The sequence below is a fragment of the Pteropus alecto genome, unplaced genomic scaffold (genome assembly GCF_000325575.1).
Source record: "Pteropus alecto unplaced genomic scaffold, ASM32557v1 scaffold270, whole genome shotgun sequence".
NCBI lineage: Eukaryota > Metazoa > Chordata > Mammalia > Chiroptera > Pteropodidae > Pteropus > Pteropus alecto.
The window spans coordinates 6,364,556-6,387,273 of NW_006430735.1; the positions used below are offsets into that span (position 1 = coordinate 6,364,556).

Below are 22,718 nucleotides of genomic sequence, written 5' to 3' on the forward strand. Positions count from 1 at the left end.
GAAAATCAACATTTATTGGCAGGAAACTAAACTACTCTCTAAGTTGCCACGGTGCAGGTCCCAAATAAGTAGAGGCAAGACAGTCACTCAGATTCATCAACCAAACTGAATTGATATTGTGAAGAATTAAATAAAACCCTTTTTGTCTTCAAGTTTCAATAACACTTTAATCTATAAACAGGCACCGTTTTAGTTTTCTATTGCTGTCACACAAATTTAGCACCTTAAAATAACGCCCATTTATTATCTCACAGTTCTATAGATCAGAAGTCCAGGTACAGTTGTGACTCAGCTGGTTCTCTGCTTACAGCCTCACAAGATCAAAATCAAAGTGTTGGCAGAGCTACCTTCATTTCTGAAGACTCTGGGAAGACTCTATTTCCAGGCTCACTACTGAAGACTGGGAAGACTCTATTTCCAGGCTCGTTAGGTTGCTGGCAGAATCCAGTTCCATGTGGTCGTAGGACTGAAGTCCCTGTTTTCTTGCTGGCTGTAGGCCAGGAGTTGCTCTAAAGCTTCCAGAGGCCTCCTGTGTTCCCTGGTTTTTGGCCCTCAAAGCCAGCAATTATAGGTCAAGCACATCTCACTGATTTAAATCTCCTTTTCTTTCCTGCTTCTTACCAATAAAAGCTTCATGAGATAATTTTTTGCCTTTTAGTCTTCTCTTTTCTAAATATATTTATTTTTAATATACTATAACTGAATGATAACTGGATATATAGTCTAATATAAAGCCTGTAAGACCTAATAAATTTACTCATAAGTTGATCATAAGGTGGGTAAGAAACAATTATAGTAACTGAATCACTCTATAAACAAAGGAATTGAACCACAACAAAAGGTAAATTGATATCAAGACAAAAGCACCACACTTTATTCTGTGCTATCATAAGCAATATATTCCTCGCGTGTCTAATACCATCATGCGAAAGCTTTAATATCACAAACGCAGTTAATGTCAGGTTGTATACAGTGTATACAGAAAATACTGGAACCCAAGGAATCTGAGCTAGTGAAAAATACTGAGATCCTTTCTTAGCTTTTCTGAATCATTAAGATGACTGAAGAATTTGTAAAAGCAGTTCAGCAGATCAGGGCGCTTGGTCTCCTGGAGATTATCAGTATGATTGGTGAGATGGAAGGAGGTGGTTTTTGTTTGTTTTGTTTTTGTTTTTCAGAATGAAGGGACTGAGAAATTGTTTTGAAAACTGATGAGGCTCTGGAGCCCGAGGGACTGGGTTCACATTCCAGTTAGGCCTCCTTTTATATGTAAAATGGGGATGATAAGGTTATCTGGCAGTTATTGTAAGTATTAAATGAGATCTTTTACATCTATAGCTCTCAATTCTGGCTGCACCTTTAGAAAAATCAGTTGGAAAACTTTTTACAACATACCATTTTCAGGGTCTGCTCTCTGTGCAGTTCTTTTGTGCCGCTGAGGATAAGAACCAGGGTTGAGGATCATGGGTTTTTATAAAGCACCTTATAGGTACTCTAAACTAGTAGTTGTTTTTACTATAATTACTTCATATTCTCTTTTATACAGCTAGAGCCCAATATATATGATCATGGAATCTTCAGAGTTAAGAGATCTCATCTAGTCCAACCTCCTACCCAATATAAGTCACATATCTATAACATTGAACCCAGCACCACTGGAAAAGCAGTTTGATGTGTTGATCAGGCTGAGAGTACTGGCTAGAGTCAGACTCGCTGGATTTAATGCCAGGCTCTCTTAATTGCTGAGAGTCATTAAGTATTTAACCTCTCTGTGCCTCGGTTTTCTCATCCATAAAGCACAGTACCTACTTCATAAGGTTGTTCTCAGATCTCAGTGAGTTAATGCAGTCAATAAAGCTTAAAGAACAGTGCCTGGCACATAGGCACTCAGTATGTAAGATGGTTGAAAGGATGAATGTTTTACTTCCTGAATAAATGAACAAATGAAGGAACGTTTCAAGAGATGATCAGTTTCAATTTCAACATTTCAGGTAAGAGGGCGAGCAAATTCTGTTAATGCTCAGCTCTAGTTCTTACTAAGTTCATTTTATATTACACTAAAGTCTTCGTCCCTGCAACTTGAATCCATTTGGCCCCCGTTCTTCCGGGGACACATAGAACAAGTTTTTCTGTGTACTATTGCCATTCAAATAATTATGGCCAGTTCACTTTTCTCCCAAAATCCTTTCTTTTCCTAACTAAAGCATCCCAGTTTTTTCACTTATTCCTCACTAACATGGCTTCAACTCTTTTCAGCATCCTGATAGCTCTAGAAATTAAATCCTAATGCATCCTATGTGCCTCCCAATTTTGTATTTTCTTTGAAGGATCTGTACACTTTACAGAAGAGACAAACTATCACTTTTCCTGTTGGGGACGTTGAACTCCTTTAAGGCAACCTGATAATACATTATCTTGGGAGGTGGGGTTGGGGCAGGCTCATCATATACTGACTCATCATATACTGACTCATCATAATTAGTTTGTGACCAACTAGAAAGATTGAGCCTTATTTGTGTGTTCTTAGTCATGTCCTAAACAACTGAACTAGCCAGGTTTAGGAGTCTATTTGCAGAACTATCTTAAACCTACTTACACTAGATTCAGGCTCATTAGTCCAGCCTTTGGCTAATTCTGTTAACTAACTCATTAAGTAGTTAACTTAGCAGACTGTCATGTTTTGAGTCAATCCTAGGAAGTGTAAAAAGAAAAATTATAGTGCAGTGATGCAGAAGGTTATCTGGAAGCCAGACAAAAAGCTCCCGAGGTGACATAACTCATATTCATTCACTAGAATTCAGGGTCAGTCCTCACTCTTACAAACTTAAACACTCCACCTCAGCAGTGGGCCAGAGCTGATCATGTTAAGACTCACCGAGATCGTTGCATAAAAACACTCAGCTTTTACTTTACAATGTGAAATACAACTGTGGAGAGAATAATAATAGCTCATGTTCTCTGAATGTTATCCATTTGCAAAGCACAGTTCTAAAGATTCTATGCATACCGTTTCATATATTTCTCAAAACAACTCTGCGAGTTAGGTACAATTTAAGATGAGGAAGCAGAGCAGTCACTCTTTGAATTCTTCCCTCTCACCTAGTGCATACAATGGGTTTGGAAGTCTTGTTGCCATGTGCACAGTTATTAACTAAGCCTTTTGCATTCATCCCCTTCCTTCTATTCCCACTGTCACCTCCCTAGTTATGGTCTTCATTGTCTCAGTTCTACCAAACCATAGCCTCATGTTTTGTCTTTCCCTTCTCTAACCCATTCTCTACACTGCCTCTTGTATTTCTAAAACACAGCTTTTAATGTGCTGCTCTTCTTTTTAAAAGCCTTTAATGGCTCCTCATTGCCATAGAATAAGAACTCAGGATTTCTTGGCATGGCACAAAGGTCCTTCATGTTAAAGTCTGTACCTCATCTCCGGTCACTTTCCCCCTCCCTAATTTCTCCTCAGCCCCTTCTTCTCAAAAGTTTTAGTCAGTAGCCACCCAGGACAACTCACAATTGACTGGATACACTGAATACTTGTACGCTACTATATCTACTTGTATGTAACAAGTATTTATAGTGCACCTACTATGTGTCACCCATGTGTTCACACTTTACCTGTTCTATCCTATTTAATTGTAATAAGCATTACCATCTTCCTTTTTAGAGATGAGGAAACTGAAGTGCAGAGGGCAACTTGCCAAGTGAAACACAGCTAAGTGGGGCAGGGGCAGAGGGGAGGTGGCTTTCTTGACTCTGAAAGCCAGGCACTTTCCCATCAGACTCCCTGCTTCTGGCTTAATACGGTTAAACGCCTACTCCTAATGCCTGTCCCCGCCGGATTATGAGCTCCTTGCAGGCAGGAACTACGTCCACTTTGTATCCATAGTGTCTAGCTCCTCGCCTGCAAATGGTCACTCCACATGTTTGTTGAATTGATCCAAAGGACTAAAATATATGTCTTAGCAAAGCCTAAGGGATATTGGTTCAGCCTAAGAGAAGTCCAAGCGGGGTTCACTGCTCCCTGACTCGCTAACAGATTGAAGGGGGAGGTTCTAGGAACTGCCCAGCTGCCGGGGTCCAAACTTACCTAAGGCACCGATCGCTGCCGGGCGTTTGTAGTCCCAGCATCTGTCCAAGATCTCAGTTTACTGCGGTTACCACGGCGACGCCGTCCCACTTCCGGATGAGCGGAGACCGGCGGGCCGCGAGGCGCATGCGCAGCCCAGAGGCGGCGTGCCGGGAACCCGCGGCAGTGCCACTGGGGCCTTCAGCCTTACTTGCCTTTTGGTCCTGGCTATTTCGCTGCCCATGACTCAGGTTCACAGCCAAACAGAAAAGCCCAGCATTCTACCATTGTATTATTTCAGTTTAAATTTTATATCCAGTTTACATAATTATTATAATTATCCTAAGGATGTTATTTGATAGTTAAACGGAATGACTTTTGAAAACTTTCAGAGCTACCTGCCCAATAACAAAAAATGGCCCAAAGGAGCCCTGACCGTGCACTATCATCAGCAAAGATCCTTTGCAGGCGGGGAGGCTTTTTTTGTTTTATTTAGTTAGTTATTTTACACTTCATTATCTCTGTTGACTTTTAAGAGTAAATAAGATTTTATGCTGTGAGCCCCCTGCAGGGCGCTGGGCGCGCACAGAGTATACCGCCTAGCTAGACAGATTTCTAGCTTTAGCAGTTTGCTCTTTCAAGTGCTCTGTGGTACCTCAAACTGATTTTTAAATAACTAATGTTATAGTTATAAAACATTGTTTTATTTTTATTTTTTTAACTTTATTGGGGTAACATTGGTTAATATTATATAATTTTCAGGTGTACATTATCATTTGACATCAACATAGTCTATTGCGTGTTTACCACCCAAAGTCGTTTCCTTCAGCTACCCGGTCTATTGCGTTTACCACCCAAAGTCGGTTCCTTCAGCTACCATATATTTGAACCCCCTTTATCCACTTCACCCTCCTCTTACCTCCTTATATTTGACCCCTTTTACCCGTCTACCTCCCACCTCCCCCCACCACCTCCCCTCCCTCTGGTAACCACTGGTCGATCGTCCATGTCCATGAGTCTGTTTGTCCTGTTCATTTGTTGCTTTTGGGTTTATATCCCACATATAAGTGATATCGTGATTTTTCAACTTTTCTATCTGGCTTATTTCACTCAGCGTGATTCTTGAGGTCCATCTATGTTATCGCAAATGGCAGTATTTCATCTCTTCTTATGGCTGAGTAACATTCCATTGTATATATATACCACAGCTTCTTTAGCCCATCCTCTATTGTAGGACACTTCGGTTGCTTCCATGTCCTGGCCACTGTGAATAATGCTGCTATGAACATTGGTGTACTAGTATCTTTATGGATATGATTTTTTAAGTCTTCGGGATAAATACCCAGTAGAGGGATTGCTGGATCACATGGTAGATCAATTCTTAGTTTTTTGAGGAACCTCCATACTGTTTTCCATAGTGGCTGTACCAACCTGCAGTCCCATCAGCAGTGTATGAGGGTTCCTTTTTCTCCATATCCTCTCCAACATTTGTTATTACTTGTCCTATTGTCAAGGAATTCTGTTAGCTATTCTAACAGGTATGAGATGGTATCTCATTGTGGTTTTGATTTGCATTTCCCTAATAACTAGCAATGTTGAGCATCTTTTCATATATTTTTTGGCCATTTGTATGTCCTCTAGGGAGAAGTGTCTGTTCAGGTCCTCTGCCTATTTTTTGATTGGATCGCAAAACATTGTTTTAAAATGGCTACTATATCGCAATAATATGTGACAAAGAACTTTGTATCCATAATATATAAAAGACTCATAATCCAATAAGAAAAAAACTAACCACTTAATTTTTTAAATGGGCAAAGGACTTTGAATACTTCACCACATCAGATATATGAGTAGTCAATAAACACATGGAAAGATACTTAACAGTAGTCCTGAGAGAGTGCATACCACAGTGCACACACTCCACACTCACTGGAATGGGTAAAACTAAGAACTGCCAGCACTGAATGAGGATGTGGAGTAACTGCAACACTCACACACTGCTGTTGGGAATGTAAAATGGCACAATCACTTTGGAAACCTATTTGGCAGTTTCTCCAAAAGTTAAAGATATACCACACCATTCTATGCCTAAGGTATTTACCCAAGAGAAAAAAAACTTATGTTCAAACAAAGCCTGTACAGACATGTTCATAGCAGCTATATTCACAATAGCCCCAAACTGGGAAAAACCCAAATGCCCATTGACAGGTGAATGGATAAATATCTATACAATGAATACTATTGAGAAGTAAAAAGGAAGAAACTGATATAACATGGATGAATCTCAATTATGGCAAAAGTAGACACAAAATAGTATGTGATATATGATTCCATGTATATAAAATGAAAATAAATCTATGACAAAAAGCGGATTAGTGGCTGCCTAGGGCTAGAGCAAAGGGAGGAACACACTGCAAAGAGACAGGAGAAATCTTTTGGAGACACAGAAATGTGTCTTAATTGTAGTGGTACTCTGTATTTACAACCGCCAAAAGTCAATGAATTGTTCTCTTTAAACAGAGGTAGTTTATTGTTTATAAATTATTTCTCAATAAAGACAGAATAGCTGTATTGTATTTTGTGTTTATTGGTTTCCATAATGTCACATGACAACTTCCCCAAAACTTTATACCATGCATTGGTTAGTAATATTGTTCTCTTTAGGCAAGCATTGTCCAGGATTAAAAAAAAAAAAAAAAGACCATTATCCTTGCTACTATTAAATGGTATATCCAGGGTGTCTAAAAAGTCAGAAAACATAGAATAAACTTACTTTTAAATAGCACATTAATTACATTTTCAGATAATATGCCCAATATATTTTCTTTCAACCTCCAATATCTTTTCGGGTGAAATACCTTGAAATTTAAAACACTGGGTCCAATTGTTAACCTGGCAAAAACACAATAAATTCACTACAGAATGTCTTAAAATCTGGAAATACAGAAGAAATAGTTTTATTTATACACCAAAAAATTGGCAGTCACCATTCCTGAATGTTTATTGAGTCAGATCCTGTTCTTAGCATATTTATTTACATATATTTACCTCACTTAATCCTCATAACCCTGTGAGAAAGATATTATTATTATCTCTGACTTTCAAGTGGAAAAGATAAGATTAATTTGCCCAAGGGATACAGCCCAAAGGGCAGAGGTGGCATTTGAATCCGATCTTTCTGATTCCAATACTTGCACCCTTAGCCATTATGCTGTATTAGTTATTTCTATATTAGTTCTTTCTTATAAATTAGAAGCCCAATGATTATTTTAAAAAAGAGCTTCGAGCCCTGGCTTTAGTTCTTACAAGTACTATGACATTGGCAACTTACTTCACCTCTAGGGCTCAATTTTCTTCTCTATAAAGGTGGGTAGGTGGCATTTAACATCTAACTCATAGGTTTACTGTGAAATATGAGATAATAGGGACACTGCAGTTTGACACAGTGCCTGCCACAGTAATGGCTCAATAAAAGATAGCTATTATTATTAATGGTGCTTCCATACCACACACACTGCAAGGTGGCAGCACAGCATAGGCTTTGGAGAAAGACTGACTATGTTCCCATTGTAGTGTCACCACTCCCTAGTTGTGTGACCTTGAAAGAATCCTTACCTCCTTGTACCTCAGTTTCTTCATCTGCAAAATAAGAATAACAGTACTTATCCTCATAAAGGTGTCATGAAGTCATGTAAAGGGGCTATAACAGTGCCTGGCACTTAGTAAACAGTAAATTATTGTTAAATTCTCCTAACCCAAATGATTTCACTATACAGAGTGAGAATGATTATATCACAACTGTGGATTTAATTATTGATCTAGTTTCTCTCCCATGCTGCAATTTGGAGAACTATGAATTCTATTAAAGTTTAGCAAGTGATTAGCAGTTTTCTGGGGCATACTGGTGAAGTTATATGTTATCCAAAAACTTGAGTCTAGACACAAGAAACACAAGTAATCTGAGTTTGGACTCTTAAAAGAAAGTACAAAGTGCTGCAGTACATCACAGTCAAATATAGCAGAGATTCACCTCTCCTCAATGGTAGAGATCAATGTTTCCCAAACTTGAGCCTGCATCAGAATTACATGAAGGCCATATTAAAACAGACACCAGATTTCTGATCAATAGATCTGGGAAGGGCCCAAGAATTTTGATTTCTAACAAGTACCCCAGGTGATGCTGATGCTGCTGGTTGGGGTTCATACTTTAAGACCCACTGATGCAGTTGGCTCTGAAAGCTGATAAAGAGGGCTTTTAAGTAGTTTAACTGTTAACCAAAACCAAACATGCATCAATATATGATTTGGGGATGATAAGTAATCTTTGTAATGATTTTTCCCAGGCTTGGCTGTACGCCAGAATCATCTTAGGAGATTTTTTTAAAATACTGAGGTTTGTGTCCTGCCCCCAGAGATTCTAATTTAATTGGTATGGAGTGAGACTTGGGCATTAGGAATTTTAGAAGGTCCCCAGATGACTCTAATGGCAGTCAAAGTTGAGAAGCATTGGTTTAGAAGACCTAGAAAAGGCTCTTTTCTCTACATCTAGTACTCTTGGAGTTTTTCAATCTATTTTTGGACTTTATCAGCAAAAACAAACATGAACAGGATGAGTACTTAAACGTCAGTCCCACAGGTTGCCAGTGAGCTAGTGGTAAAAGTTTTTGACAATGGTTCTCAACTCTGGCTGCACATTAAATCACTTTGAGCGACTTCCCCCACCCCGCCCAGCCCCAGTTTTGCTTTGTGTTTATTACTTCATTTAAGTAGGGATGAACTGAGGGGGCTCTCTAAGGAACCCCTATTTTTTAAAATTTATTTATTTAAGTTAGTTTCAAGTATACAGTACATTAGTTAGACATCTATATAGTTAATAAAATGATTCCCCCAATTGCTCCCTCCCTTGCTTTTTAAAATACCATGTCAAGGGCTCACCCACACCCCATAGTCAGTGTGCCACTTTTTAAATGCTCCCAAAGTTGAAAATTGTGGCTTTGGGGGTTTAAAAAATATTAGATTTAAAAAATAAAGAGCCAACCAGCTGGAAAATATTAAAGAAAACGCATGTCAAAAGAATATTCACAAACCAAGCAGATAATCTAACTTTCCAATAATATAGGATAGGGGATAACACCAAAATGGTTTATATCCCAGACAGGGACCGTTATTTATTAAATACCAAGTTTCAAAATACGCAATACAAATGGAAGAATCTGCAATAATGCAGATGAATACAGATGACTTCACATAAATAAAATCAGTAATACCAGAAGAAATATTATTTTTTGCCACCACAACAATGAAGAGGCTCAAATAAAAACTGCGAATGACACTTCTAGAACAGTGACTTACAAATTCAAGAGGAGGGAGGGTGTTGTCTGAGAAAGCTTTCCAAGTACAGAGCTTCAATGTGCTTTCCCCACCCCACTCCCACCTCACTTAGGTTAAGAATTCCTGTCACAGAGCTGAGGGGCAGAGATAATTCAAAAAGTAAGTTTAAAATAGAAACCAATGTCTGAGAGACAAACAGGTACCTTGAAGAAAAACTTACCCCGAATGCTTAGTAGATTCTGGGCTAGGAAAATTGATAGCAAATTTTGGTATTCAATTCTGTTTCGAACTCTAAATACACCAACAAATCATTGTTACTGCATTTAGACATCCGAACTCTACGATCATTATTTATTTGATGTACATTACCACTATTGATGACATTTTCACATCTAAAGACTGCATAACAATTTTACAATATATACAACCACTCTTACTTCCTGAGGCAAATATAAACAAGTAACCCCATGCCTACTTTTTAAAGCTGGACATTCTAGTTGATGGAAAAAGTAGTAGACTACAGTGACTTGCCCCAAAATAAAAAAACAAAGGAAGTGTTAAATTTTTCTGAAAACCAAACTTTAATCACACAGAGGCTTTTTATTTCAAGTCACATGCAAAGCAACTTAGTTCTTCAGAAAGAAATAAAATAAAAATAAATAGATCGACATTTAAGATACACTAGATTTTTTAAAAACTAAATAAAGATGATAAAATAATGTACTACTCGGAAAACCTTAAAATACATATGAAATTATTAGAATCTAAAACTTTAATTTCCCTAGAGTCAAAATTTTATTCACAAAGAGACTGTAGGTTGTTTGTTAGTTGGAACTCTATTTTAAAAGGTCAAAAATAAAATAACTGCTTTATTTCTTTGTTCTATTAGTACTAAGTCACAAGATCTTTGTAGGTTTTATCTGAAAGAAGGACATTAAATACTTGAAAGGAGGAGCAGGGACAGGAGAGTGAGCTCTAGAGTATATTACTGAGAACAAACTAAAACTCAACTTCACTTATGACACATGTGTAGAAAGAGCAAACCATCCTTCTTCATTCTGTTTCTCAATCTGTTGAACAAAGATGCAAAAAAGATATAGAAAGTAATCAGAAACATAAGACCATTCAAGATTTACAATTATTTAGACCAAGCACATAGAACCAAAGTTATCCTGTGCCACTGAATGACCCTGAAAATAAAATCGCTACTGGCAATATTTATTCTCTAACAGAGACACTCCAAAATAACTGAATCCTTGAGCAACAGGTATCTTTATTGATTTAGGAGACCTAATTTTTTTAAAAAGGGTAAATCCAGTGCTTTATACAAATCATAGGTACAACTTTTAAAAATAACAAAAAGAATTAGTTGGGCTTGTAAATTAAATTTGTTACTAAATTCCAGAAACTAAGGGCAAATTAGATAAAATAGTTTACTTTAAAGCTTTTTTAGAATATAATTAACAGCAAGGGACAAATCTTCTAGTCCTGGACAACTAGGATATTTGAGCCTACCAATTAATTTGGGCTGTAAAAACTCAATTGTTAATAAAACACTCACTATTTGGTCTAATTACTAAAGTTAATGGCAAGAAGAGCAAAGAAAATTCTCCCCATATCAGACAGTTGTTAGCTCAAGTTTGCAAGTATAATGTTTATGATTTTAAAGATATCCTCAAGTTTTGCTTTGACTAAACACTTAGAGGAACTATATTTTGTTATATTACCAACAAAGAAAAATGTTTTTGGCAAAAATTGTGGATATATTGTAAGATGCTTAGTTTTCATACATTCCTATAGCAAATCAGAACGCATGAAGACTATGTAAGACATTTATCCCTTGTGCCATAACTACTCTAATCAGATATGAGACACCGGGGTAAGTGACACAGAAAGTGACTGGCCCCAAGGCTCCAGCTATCCCAAGCTCCACCCAGCCACAGCAAGGACTAAGGGAACCAATATCTCAGTATACCTACAGCCTATTCAAGGCACACCTGAGATGTCCTGCCATACTACTTGGGAAGCTCTGTCTAAAACCAGTAATTTCCAGTCTTTAACAGCTGTTGGAATCCTACTGAAGTTTATCTTATTCCTTAGTTATCCTAGAAAACAAAAGAAGTGTAATTTGTTTTTCTAACAAAGTTGAATTAATATTTTTCTTGTGAGAATTTTCTATCATCTTTAGGATAACAGGAATAATAAAGAATGGAAATCACTAAACATCCATCCTCACCCTCCTGCCCCTTTACACATAATATTTGATCACATACCTTTGCTCTTGGATTAACAGGTGTGAATCGTCCACTTCCCGAGGTGGCATTTAATGGAGAACAAGAATTACTAGTAGCCCCTGAAGATCTATTTGTGACAAATAAAAGAGAGTGAAAGAGTGAGAGAGTAATCTATCATTAGTAATCTTCAAAAATTATTAAGACTGACAATTCTCAATACTGGCAAGAGCTTGAAAAGAAATGGCTGACTTAGGTCCAAATGAGATCAAATATTTGTAACATATTTTTACCAACCTAAGTCTTTTTTTTAATTAATAGACTTTGTTTTTTTAGAGTAGTTTTAGATTTACAGAAGGACTGAGTGTAAAGTACAAAGAGTTCCAATATATTCTCAACCTCTCCTCCCTCCCCAGTTTCCTCTATTATTAACACCTTGTATCAGTGTGGCACATTTATTATAATTGATAATATTGCTACATTATTATTATTAACTAAATCCATAGTCTACATTAGAGTTCATGCATTGTGTTATACACTCTATTGGTTTTGACAAATGTATGACATGTATCTACCATTACAGTAGAACACTGATAAGTTTTTAACATTAACATGTGCAGGGGAAAAAGGCTGAGGTAATGGAAGAGAGTAACAAGAATTGGAGCAGCGCAGTGCAATAGGAGCCATGTAGAGTGGAGACAGAAAGCCGAGGACATCTTTAGCGTCAGAATTTACCAACACGTGACCCTATATATCAAGGCAAATCACACAAGTAGTTCAATGAGCTTCAGTTTCATTATTGTAAAGAAGGAAAATATTACTGGTCAATTTACCCACCCTAATTTTGTAATCCATAAATCATTCTATATTTGTGCTATTAACTGATTTTTGTTTTCCTTAGCCAACCCATGCTTTTCTACTTAATGAAGGCTTGTTCCTCGTGCCTCTTCTTTTTCCTCCAAATTTCTCCTCTCCCATTACTTTATTTTCTCTACATGGGTGAGTCTGTCCAAACCTAAGTCAGATATTATGCACTTTCTTTTTTCACAAAGGGAATAAAACACATACCACATTCCTGATTTTTTTTAAGTAACTATTCACATTGCAACCCTACCTTCTTGTATTTATCCCACTGGTAGGAGAGATAGTACTGCATTTTGAGCTTTCTGAGGCTTCTACTCCTGGAATAGATACCTCAATTGTTCTCTTTCCTCCTTCTAAAATATAAAAATAAATATTAGTTTCATTACCTTTCATTAAAATAAAAATTAAAAATTTTAACTTGATTTCTATCTTACTGCAAATTTTACATTATAAATTTGGGGGTTCTTTCTATATTTCATCATTATGGCCCACAGATAACACTTGAAGGATTTTTTAACAAATGAACTGTGAGACAAGAAACATTAGTTACTAGTGTCAATTCAGTAGCATGCCCGTTCATAGAGAGCCAGAATCTTCAGACAAGTAGTATCATGTCAGATCTGGAAGTGAAAAACAGAAATTAAGAGCTAGCCCTAAAGAACTTGAAATTTTTGTCAAAAACAGCTTATCTAAAGTTTTCCCAAAAGAAGGAAAAAGAAAGAAAATTTCTGAAGTAAAACTTTAAGTCTTCTTAGTCTATCACATTATTACTGTTACTGAAGACATTAAATAGGAAGGGAAAGTTAGCTGAAGAGCTCATACGGCCAATGGCAAGTAGAATTATGTACATTTTCAATTTTCAGAAGTAGGTTATCAATCAACAAATATTTACTAAGTATCTATGCATGAAAGGCTTTATGTCTATCCCAGACAGTTTCACAGAGGCTCCCATGAATCACTGCTTTAAATTAGTGATTTCTGGGCTTTAGGGGGTAGTGACACCCTATTTAATTTTATAACATATACCTTGGTTCCCTAGAAAATAAAAGAGTTTCTGCATGGCATATGATTTACTTTTATCTTTAGCATTACAGCCCACAGAGTTTCCTGTAAAACCAAGAATTTTACTTAAGAAAAGAGTGGCAAGAACAGTTACAAATTTACCAATTTGCTTTAGAACTTCAGACAAATCATATAACCTACATGCACATCAGTTTATTTATCAAACAGCTTTAATATCGGTTCTGTCTATTCCTAAGGTGCGTTGAGGACTAAATGAAATAACAGAAATAAAAGTATTTTTTCCTTAAAGAACTACTGAAACAGAAGATGTCTCATTTAATTAAAAAATTATTCTTAAGCGTGATCTGCTATATTTTTCTCCATTGTACTGAGCAATAACTGACATTATCCCATACATTTATTTGATTATTTCTTTATTGCCTGCTCCCCAATCTGGATACTAAAGTAGTCAAGCTGAGCAGGGACTTGTCTTATTTGATGCAGTATCACCAGTCTCCAGAACATGGCAGGCACGTAGTAGGTGATCATACATATTGAGTGATTTAAGTTACTCATTCTAATCAGAAGTTGCCTCTAGACTTCATGACTGAAGAACAGCAGACAAAGTTCTCATTTGAAGAAGTCTAGAATAAACATGTCCTCTTTTATTTTTGGGGAAATGCATTATCTGTCATCTCTAGTAATTTCCAAAAGAGTCTGCTTTCTCAGTCTGTTGTTTCAAAAAGGAAATAAGTTCTGAGAGAAAACATCTTATTGGCAGATATCTTAAAGGTAACCCACTTCGATCAGCCAAAGGACATATGAATCTTTCTGAAACACCAAGATTCTTAAACACTTGGAATACACCACTTCCTGATACAGAGCTTTTTCTATTCTGGGCCACTAGAAAACTCTTAGATGGAGCCACAATCAGTCTCTGTAGCTCTACCCCTTAAGGATCTTAATAATTCAAATTTTAGCTAAAGCACAACTTGAGATCACCTTTGTCTCATCAGTACCTTTTGAATGTGAATACTATGACAACTAATTTTCCGGTTACTGTTCTATTATTTAGAATCCCCTCTAGCTTTTCAGTCCTAAATGTAACAACAAAAGTTTAATTTACAAATAAAAATGTTTTAAATGATTTTAACAGAATAATAATTTGTAATTTGTTGCTGATGAAATTCTAAATTCTCATTCTAAAGCTTATATTTTATAATTAGTTGCAGCATATGTTCTAAGTGAATCATATACTGTAATGAGTTTCATTTCCATGTACGGCAACTTAGAAATGCGGACACCGAAGACTACAGCACGCATCACAAGAAAGCTTTCTAACAGGAGACTGGCCTTCTAGTCTTATCTCTATATACTGATTCTGTAATTTAGTCTGTTTCTTTCTGTGTAAAATTAAAGGCACTGAATTATATGCTCTCATATAAAAACTTTCTAGCTTTTAAACTGTCTACTTTTTAAATCATGAATTTGTGACCAACCAGTCCAAGCTCTGAGAGGTGACTGAATAGGTGATACTGGTGGAGAAGACTGGCCTTCTAATCTTATCTCTATATACTGATTCAGTAATTTAGTCTGTTTCTTTCTGTGTAAAACTAAAGGCACTGAATTATATGCTCTCATATAAAAACTTTCTAGCTTTTAAACTGTCTACTTTTTAAATCATGAATTTGTGACCAACCAGTCCAAGCTCTGAGAGGTGACTGAATAGGTGATACTGGTGGAGAAGAAGGATTCAAACCAATAAGTTTCTGCTGCTCTATTAACTGCAAGAGTTTTCCACGAGCCTCCATACTCTGCCGGTTCAATTCTGCAATCCGTTCCTCCATACTACTTGGTGTTAGGGGTTGTGCTGCTGGAAAATTCTTAAAAAAAAAAAAAGGCACAAATTCCATATTAAAAATAATCCAAAAATTTCTGACTTTTTGTAAAAATAAACTTTTCTACTAAAAGCCAACAAGTTAAGTATTCATAGCCCTTGCTATTTGCAAACTTGAATAGTGGATGAAAAATTGAATTTACAAGTCACTTAACTGAAAAATTAGGGCTTAAAGTAAAGGGATACTAATCTTTCTAATATTGGTGCCACGTAAGTCTTCCAGTCCCTCTGTCCACAGAGAGTGACTGTGAGATGAAGCTTTCCCACATCTTAGTGTTTACTGAACTGCACAAAAGATCACACAAGCAAAGACACTATTTCTAGTGACCTGGCTTTTAAGTAACACACATATTAATGCCAGATCTGGAGTATGAATCACAATACACAAAGGAGAATCTGCTGCAGTTGAAAGAGATGCTTCTATAATTATAATCTTCATACATGCACCATGAATTATTTGGCAAAGGTTTCTAGGAACCTTATCACTCCTTCTGACTGTATGTCAGCCTCCCTAGGACATGTTTGGCCTAAAGTATCTGATTCAGGACAGTTAGTGACTATAAAGGAATATAAGAGGTTAAAAAAAAATAGCCACTGAAGGAATATAAGTTAAATTTGAAAATTCCTTAAAGAAATATATGTGTGGTTCTGAATTATTTCATTTAGCTAAATATATCCCTTTGGGAAAAAAACAATCCTTAATAGAAATCAGCAATTCAAAGCTTATGCTCATTAGTTTAAAAAGAGATAAGCAAAACAGTATTAATTAAAGATCATTTTATAATTCTAATAATAATAAAAAAGGCGGTAATATTAGACTGTCATCTCGGCCTGATCTATATACTAGTTAGAAAAAGAGGCAAGCTCAATTGTTAACTCTGTTATCTTTTTTAAACTAAAGAGTTATCTGTTTCAATAATCTTCAAAATGCTACAAACATAGAAATGTTTCCAGTGACTCAAAACTAAGGCAATTCATACTTAGATACATCTGTACTGATGGATACTGCCCACTCCTAATACTCCTTCCAGGCTCCTCTTCAGCCAGTCCCTTCTGACTACTATTTCTGTTACTCAGTACCCATATTGCCCTTATTCCCCATGAGCCAGTGCTGACAGATGTGGCCCTTATCCTCTAACCTTACTATCCCTCATCTCCTAGCCTTCCTCATGGAAGCCCTCGGTCCACCATCAGTAAAGCCTTTATGGAAACAATCACTCCTGGAAACTCTGATCCACGATGCTGCCAGGTCCTTCCAACTGCTAAAACCCTGTTCTGTCCCCTATCAGAACCTTGACAGGATCTACTGTGGCTTATAAAGAAGTAAAAGCAAGTCTCGCCCATCACTGGGAACAGCATGAGGATGCGGGTTATAAACTTCATTCCTAGCTTAATTTTAGCTTTCCTATACATTTTACCTTTGTCTTCTTTTCCTCATCCATTTCTGATTTTTTATTTTACGCTTTTTTCTTTTATTGTATGCACGCTATAAACTGACAAATAACTTCCACTTATTTTGTAATGAGGACATGACAAAACATAAGCCATCTAGTAGCAGCCTCAAAGATATCCAGGATAACTCCTGGAAAGAAGTCTCTTAAGATGTTCCAGCAAAGTACTTAAGTTCCTATATGTCCCTAGTCAATCTTTAACTGGTACTCACAGCAGTCATGTCACTTGTACGACTTGTCTCCTGTTTGTTTAACTCCCGAAGTCCATCCCCTTGCTCTCCTCCTGGCCCAATAATATTATTCAGATGTGCCTTGATAGCTGAATTCTGCAGTGTCAACTCAGCGATTCGTGCCATGATGTCCTTTCTTTGTATTAAAGCTTCATTTGTCCTAAGCTGTTGTCCATCTCCCAAAACTGAGGGCCCTTCTGAGAATGTGGGGTTTCTTGTCTGCTGAGTGTCTGAGTGGGAATTGCACAGGGGCTGTGAGAAGCCAACGAAAGGCGCCTGGGTCTTGTTCTCCAGATCTTCTCCCATATGAGAGACCCTCCACCTCTGAGTGAAGAGATGACTCTCCTCACTTGAATTCTGAATATCTGTGCTTATAGGTAAGGTCTTCTCTTCCCAATTTTGTTCCTTCTCAATTATTTCCACTGTTGGAGGAATTCGTGGAGCAGGACGAGTTTGAACAGTCCTCCTCAATACTGTAGATAAAATTTAAAAATAACAAACATGTATTATTATTTAGCCATAGATTGTACTACAATCATCATGGTAGTTAAAGAAGTATTTCACTATTTCTTTAGAAGGATTTGGCTTCCAAATATCTGAATTATTTTAGCGGGGAATATACTCACAATGCTACCTCTAACAATCAAGTTTGGAGACTTTGATATTCCTTAAAGCTTTATCAGTATCCTTGTGAAACTGCCTGCCAAGTTCACATTTTAATATGTATATTAATTAACATCTGGGCAGCCTGGGGGTGGAGACAGTATAGATAATTATATTAACTGAAGATGATCAGAAAAGGCATCTCTGAAGAAGTAAAAATTTTAAGTGATTACATATGTGGCAAAAAGTAGAGCAAAGAACATTACAGGCAGAGAGAATGACATATATGAAGGCATAAAAATAGGAGAAAGCAAAGAAAAAAGGCCAGGGTAGCTGCAGCATAGCAACGAGGGGAGAACTGGAAAAATATGAGATTGGAGAGGCGTGTGAGGGCTATTTATTGCAGAGGTTTTTAAGCCATGTTAGGAATTTTCTAATTTAATTCAAGAACAATAAAACCTGGAGAAATTTTGGCAATGACTCAATTTACATTTCTTAAATGTTATGGATAGTTAAGAGGTGCAGGAATGGAAGAGACCAGAAAGCAACTTTGGTAATCTAGAGGAAAGATATGGTAGCTTTGACTAAGGTATGTTGGCTAGAAAGATGGAGAAAAGTAGACAAACTTGAGAAAGATTTTGGCAATAGAACTGAAGTGATGAACTAGAAGTGGGGGGTGAAACACACGGATCCATGCACAATTGAAGTGATGGTGATGCCATTTACTGAGATGGAGAAGATAAGAACAGATTTGGGGGAAGGGAGGTTATCAAGAATTCAGTTTTGAACATGCTAAGTTTAAGGTGCCTTGTGGATCACTCATATATCCACCCAAGCAAATGGATACATGGATCAAAACTCAAGAGAGATATCTAAAACTAAGATCCAAAACTGTAAGTCACTGGAGTATAGAAAGTATTGGAAGCCATGAGAATGAGTGAGATTATCTAGAGAGAAAGAATAGAATGAGAAAAGAAACAGTACCAAGACATGAAGAATTTAACATTTACAGTCAGGTAAAGGAGGGGAAGCGAGCAAAGCAGATAGAAAGGAAGCAGCCAGAAAGATAAGAGAAATATTACAAGAATGTGGTATCAAGGAAACAAAGAGGGAGTGGTTAACTGTGTATAATACTACTGCTAAGACCTAGAAACATAAGGACAGAAAAGTGCTCACTGGACTTAGTAACACAGAGGCCACCAAAACCTTTAGCAAGAGTAGTTTAGGTAGAATGACTTAATTAGGAGTAAACTGGAAGGACAGATGCCTCAAGTTCAAGATTATAGAGTACAACTTTAGCTTACCTCCTTTCACTGATAGCAAGGAAATATAAAAGTAAATATAAACCACATCAGTAAAAATAATGGTCTGGGGAGATGCATTAGCAAATTAGATATTTCAACACATTTCTAGAAGACTGAGAGTAGATGGGAAGTGTGAAAAGTATGAAATTGAGCAGAAACCACAGTCCTGAATATATTTCCTCCGTCCTCTCTATTGCAGCTGTTCCTGGATTTAAAAACATACATTTCTAGAAGACTGAGAATATATGGGAAGTGTGTAAAAGTATGAAATTGAGCAGAAACCAACAGTCCCGAATATATTTCCTCCATCCTCTCTATTGCAGCTGTTCCAGGATTTAAAAACACCTACTCAAAAAACTAAGAATTGATCTACCATATGATCCAGCAATCCCTCTACTGGGTATTTACCCCAAAGACTTGAAAACTCATATCCAAAAAGATATTTGCACATCGATGTCAGAGCAGCATTATTCACAGCGGCCAGGACATGGAAGCAACCAAAGCGTCCCACGATAGATGAATGGATAAAGAAACTGTGGTACATTTATACAATGGAGTAATATTCAGCCATGAAAGAATGAAATCATGCCTTTTGTGACATCATAGATGGACCTTGAGGGTATTACTTCAAAGTGAAATAAGTCAGATGGAGAAATACGGTATATATCTCTTATATGTGGAACCTAAATATATCTATATCTATATGGATAGTTATAGATATATTTATATTCGTAAACCAACCAAGCTCATAGATACAGAGAACTGATTGGTGGTTGCCGGGGGTGCAGGTGGGGAAATATTGGAGAAATGAGTGAACTGTTATTGTTTTGTTTTTAGTTTAAATAAATTGAATTAAATATACATACATATGTAAATATATATAAAATGATTAAAATGATTTTACTTATTCAAGTAAAGATATTCTACTTTTTTTTCAATTAGAAAAAATGACCTACATTTAAAAATATATATGTATATATATTTCAAATACTTTTCTGATTTTTATTAAGAAAATGTTTCCAGATGGAATCTTTATGTAATTCGCTCTTTTGCTGCTCTTAGGTAGCTCGTCTGGTTTCGGGTTATTCGGCTTTAGTTCTCTTCGTCGAGCTGCTCTAGTTAAATCATTATATATATATCTTCTTTTTAAAAAAGCACATTCTTTTGTAAACAAGAGAGTAAAAGCAGTCTGAAACTCCAGGCAAAACAAAAATTGAACAAAAAAGTCACAGTATAAATATAGGACAAAGATTCTGAACAACTTTAACTAATTAAGTGAACAAAGAATTCACCTTGATCTTCATTCTAAGAATGCTTTCCTTTCTGTTGGCACAAGATTAACAATAACAACAGATCGAAAAAGAAAAGGTGATTGTTATTTGTTCTCAACTTTCAGTATCCATCTATAGATAAGACCCAGAAGAGATAATTATAGTAATGGCACAATGTAAATGTTATTAAACTTGCTACTGTAACAGAAAAGGCAGAGTTGACTTGTGGTGGGAGGTGGAAACACAGGAGATGTAGAAGGAAGGGAAGGGAGCTAGTATTCTCATCTTACATAGTGGAAAGCCAAGAAATACACCCTGAAGTTAATGAAAAAGAAATAGAAAGTATTTAAAGTCACAAAGTTAGGCATTAGATGAATTAAAAATAAAAATATAATTACCCAAATTAGATAGAAAAGGGAAGTAGGTGTTAATTGAAATGAAACCCTCTTATTTAATAAGGAAGAGTCTATAATAATTGTGTAAAGTTGATATTTCTAAAAGAGATGTATAAATATTTTATATTAATTATGGAGACTACCTCCAGATAAACAGAATTCAGTTTGAGATAAAAATGATTGCCTCTTGATGTAGGCCTATAGTGAGGAAGAAAGAAACTCTTGCATGTGCTTTTTTTCTCGTTAACCACATGGAAATAGGAATTAGAATTAACACTTTAAAATAAAGAATAAATGGGATATAAGAAAATGAAAACAGGAGATTATATATAATATATTACTCTTTCAGGAAGTGTGGCTATTAAGGAAAGTAGAAATGAATTAGTAGCTAAAGGAAAATATTCATGATGGAAATTTAAGAATATGTGGTAGCCTCTGGCTACATGTGGCTATTCATATTCAAACTTAAATCAACTAAAATTAAATAAATTTTAAAATTCAGTTCCTCATTCTCACTAGTCACATTTCAGGGGCTCAGTAGCCCCATGAGGCTAGTAGGTAGCCACCGCAGTGAATGGAACAGACATAGAACATTTTCATCATCACAGAAAGTTCTACTAGACAGAGCTGTCTAGAGTATAACTGAACGTTCATGAAGTATCTTCCATCTTTATTTACATGTTCGATTTAACTGAATAAGTCTTTACATGCGAGCATTCTAAACAAAATCCTGAAAAATGTAATAATAAAACTTTATCAATTCAGAATACATATTCGAAGGTAGTTCTGTCTGCACTCTATGCAAGAAATGTGCCATGTCATTTTCCGTGCAAAACCCTCTGAAAATACTAAAAAAATGTTGTCTATAGCAACATAATTTGCTTTAATGAACATTTAGTATATTTGTAATCAGAGTAAAAATATTTATAGTAATTGTTTCTTTAAAATAATGTTAAGCTATTTTAGTATCACCAATTAAAAACAATTTACAGTATCTCAAGAGATTAGATAATAACATGCAAATATTTGAAAAATTACTTTAAGAAATGAAATTCTAACCTGAACAGAAACCAGATTTGATATCGTATTTCCTAAATCACCAGAGTTAATAATACTTTCTAGTCTTCTAAAGAGGAAATACTGAATCACAAAATTATAGAGCTGGAGGGGCATTAAAAATAAAGGAAAACTGAAGTCCAGAAAAGGTAAGTATCTTAGCCCCATGCCTCCCATCTAGTCATTGGATGGGGAGACCAGGACTCTCACACTCAGCCTAGCACTGTCTCCATACACCACGCAGATCTGACAGACTCTACCTTTGCATTACAAATGCCAAAACAATTTTTATAATAGCAAAGATTTGTCATTTTCCTCAATCCCTGATGGCCTCTTCATGTTCTCTATTGAAAACACACATAAAAGTACAGAAAATTTGACAAATTTGTATATCTCAATAGCAAAAGTTCTTCTGTCCCCCTATATAAGAAGATAAATACTATTTTTAAAGAAGTAAAAATTGAGAGAAATTAGGGCTAACTAGTATTTTTCTAAAAACTTTTGAGGAGAGCTGTAGTCGTTTTTTGATTGAAGAACTCTTTTGAAAATGAAATGAAAGCTATAGCTCCAGAAAAATGCACATGTGGACAAATGAATATAATTTTCCAAACAATAAAGTAGTCCACGGAACTTGTGAAAACCACCTATAAACTCTAAGAATTTCCGAGCTAAGTATTAACAATAATTATTTTTAACATTTTATTCAAAACTCATAATATGTGCTTCAAAAGTGACTCTAAAGCTATTTTTAATTGTCCATAGACTTTCATTATAAATTTCCTTCAACTGACTGAGCTAAAAAGTTTTGATGAGAAAGAGGTTAATCGCCAGATCTGACTTTCAGTTCTCTCCTTTCCTTGGTTAAAATTTCATTACTCTTTGGAGAATAATCTCTACTCGTTTCTTACTCTTTCCTAGGCTCCTGGACCATAGGGACAAATGGGATTCCCCTTACTCCGTGTCTTAATGCTGAAGACTTTGATCTCTTGATCTGAGCTTAATGTTTACAATTTCTAA

General features: G+C 36.1%; 2 protein-coding genes across 19 annotated transcripts in view; both read right to left on the reverse strand.

Moving 5' to 3' along the window:
* CFAP44 (cilia and flagella associated protein 44) overlaps window positions 1–4,184 on the reverse strand; it is a 114,596-nt gene extending 110,412 nt beyond the window's left edge. For both annotated transcript variants that reach the window (XM_025051201.1, XM_006905499.3), the window contains exon 1: window positions 4,088–4,184. The gene's annotated coding sequence lies outside the window, so the exon portion shown is untranslated. The remainder of the gene's footprint in view (window positions 1–4,087) is intronic.
* Window positions 4,185–9,730: 5,546 nt separating this feature from the next.
* The window catches only part of SPICE1 (spindle and centriole associated protein 1), a 66,318-nt gene continuing 53,330 nt past the window's right edge, over window positions 9,731–22,718 (reverse strand). For 11 of the 17 annotated variants that reach the window (XM_015595424.2, XM_015595427.2, XM_025051259.1 and 8 more), the window contains 5 exons: window positions 17,055–17,545; window positions 15,194–15,377; window positions 12,743–12,845; window positions 11,671–11,758; window positions 9,955–10,467 (listed from right to left, as the gene is read on the reverse strand). In XM_015595424.2, coding sequence (XP_015450910.1) covers window positions 10,414–10,467; window positions 11,671–11,758; window positions 12,743–12,845; window positions 15,194–15,377; window positions 17,055–17,545 — 920 coding nt within the window. In that variant the 3' untranslated portion in view covers window positions 9,955–10,413. Of the gene's footprint in view, window positions 10,468–11,670; window positions 11,759–12,742; window positions 12,846–13,042; window positions 13,113–15,193; window positions 15,378–17,054; window positions 17,546–22,718 lie in introns of those variants that run through there. The other 6 variants (XM_025051245.1, XM_025051246.1, XM_025051241.1 and 3 more) reach the window with 2 other exon arrangements.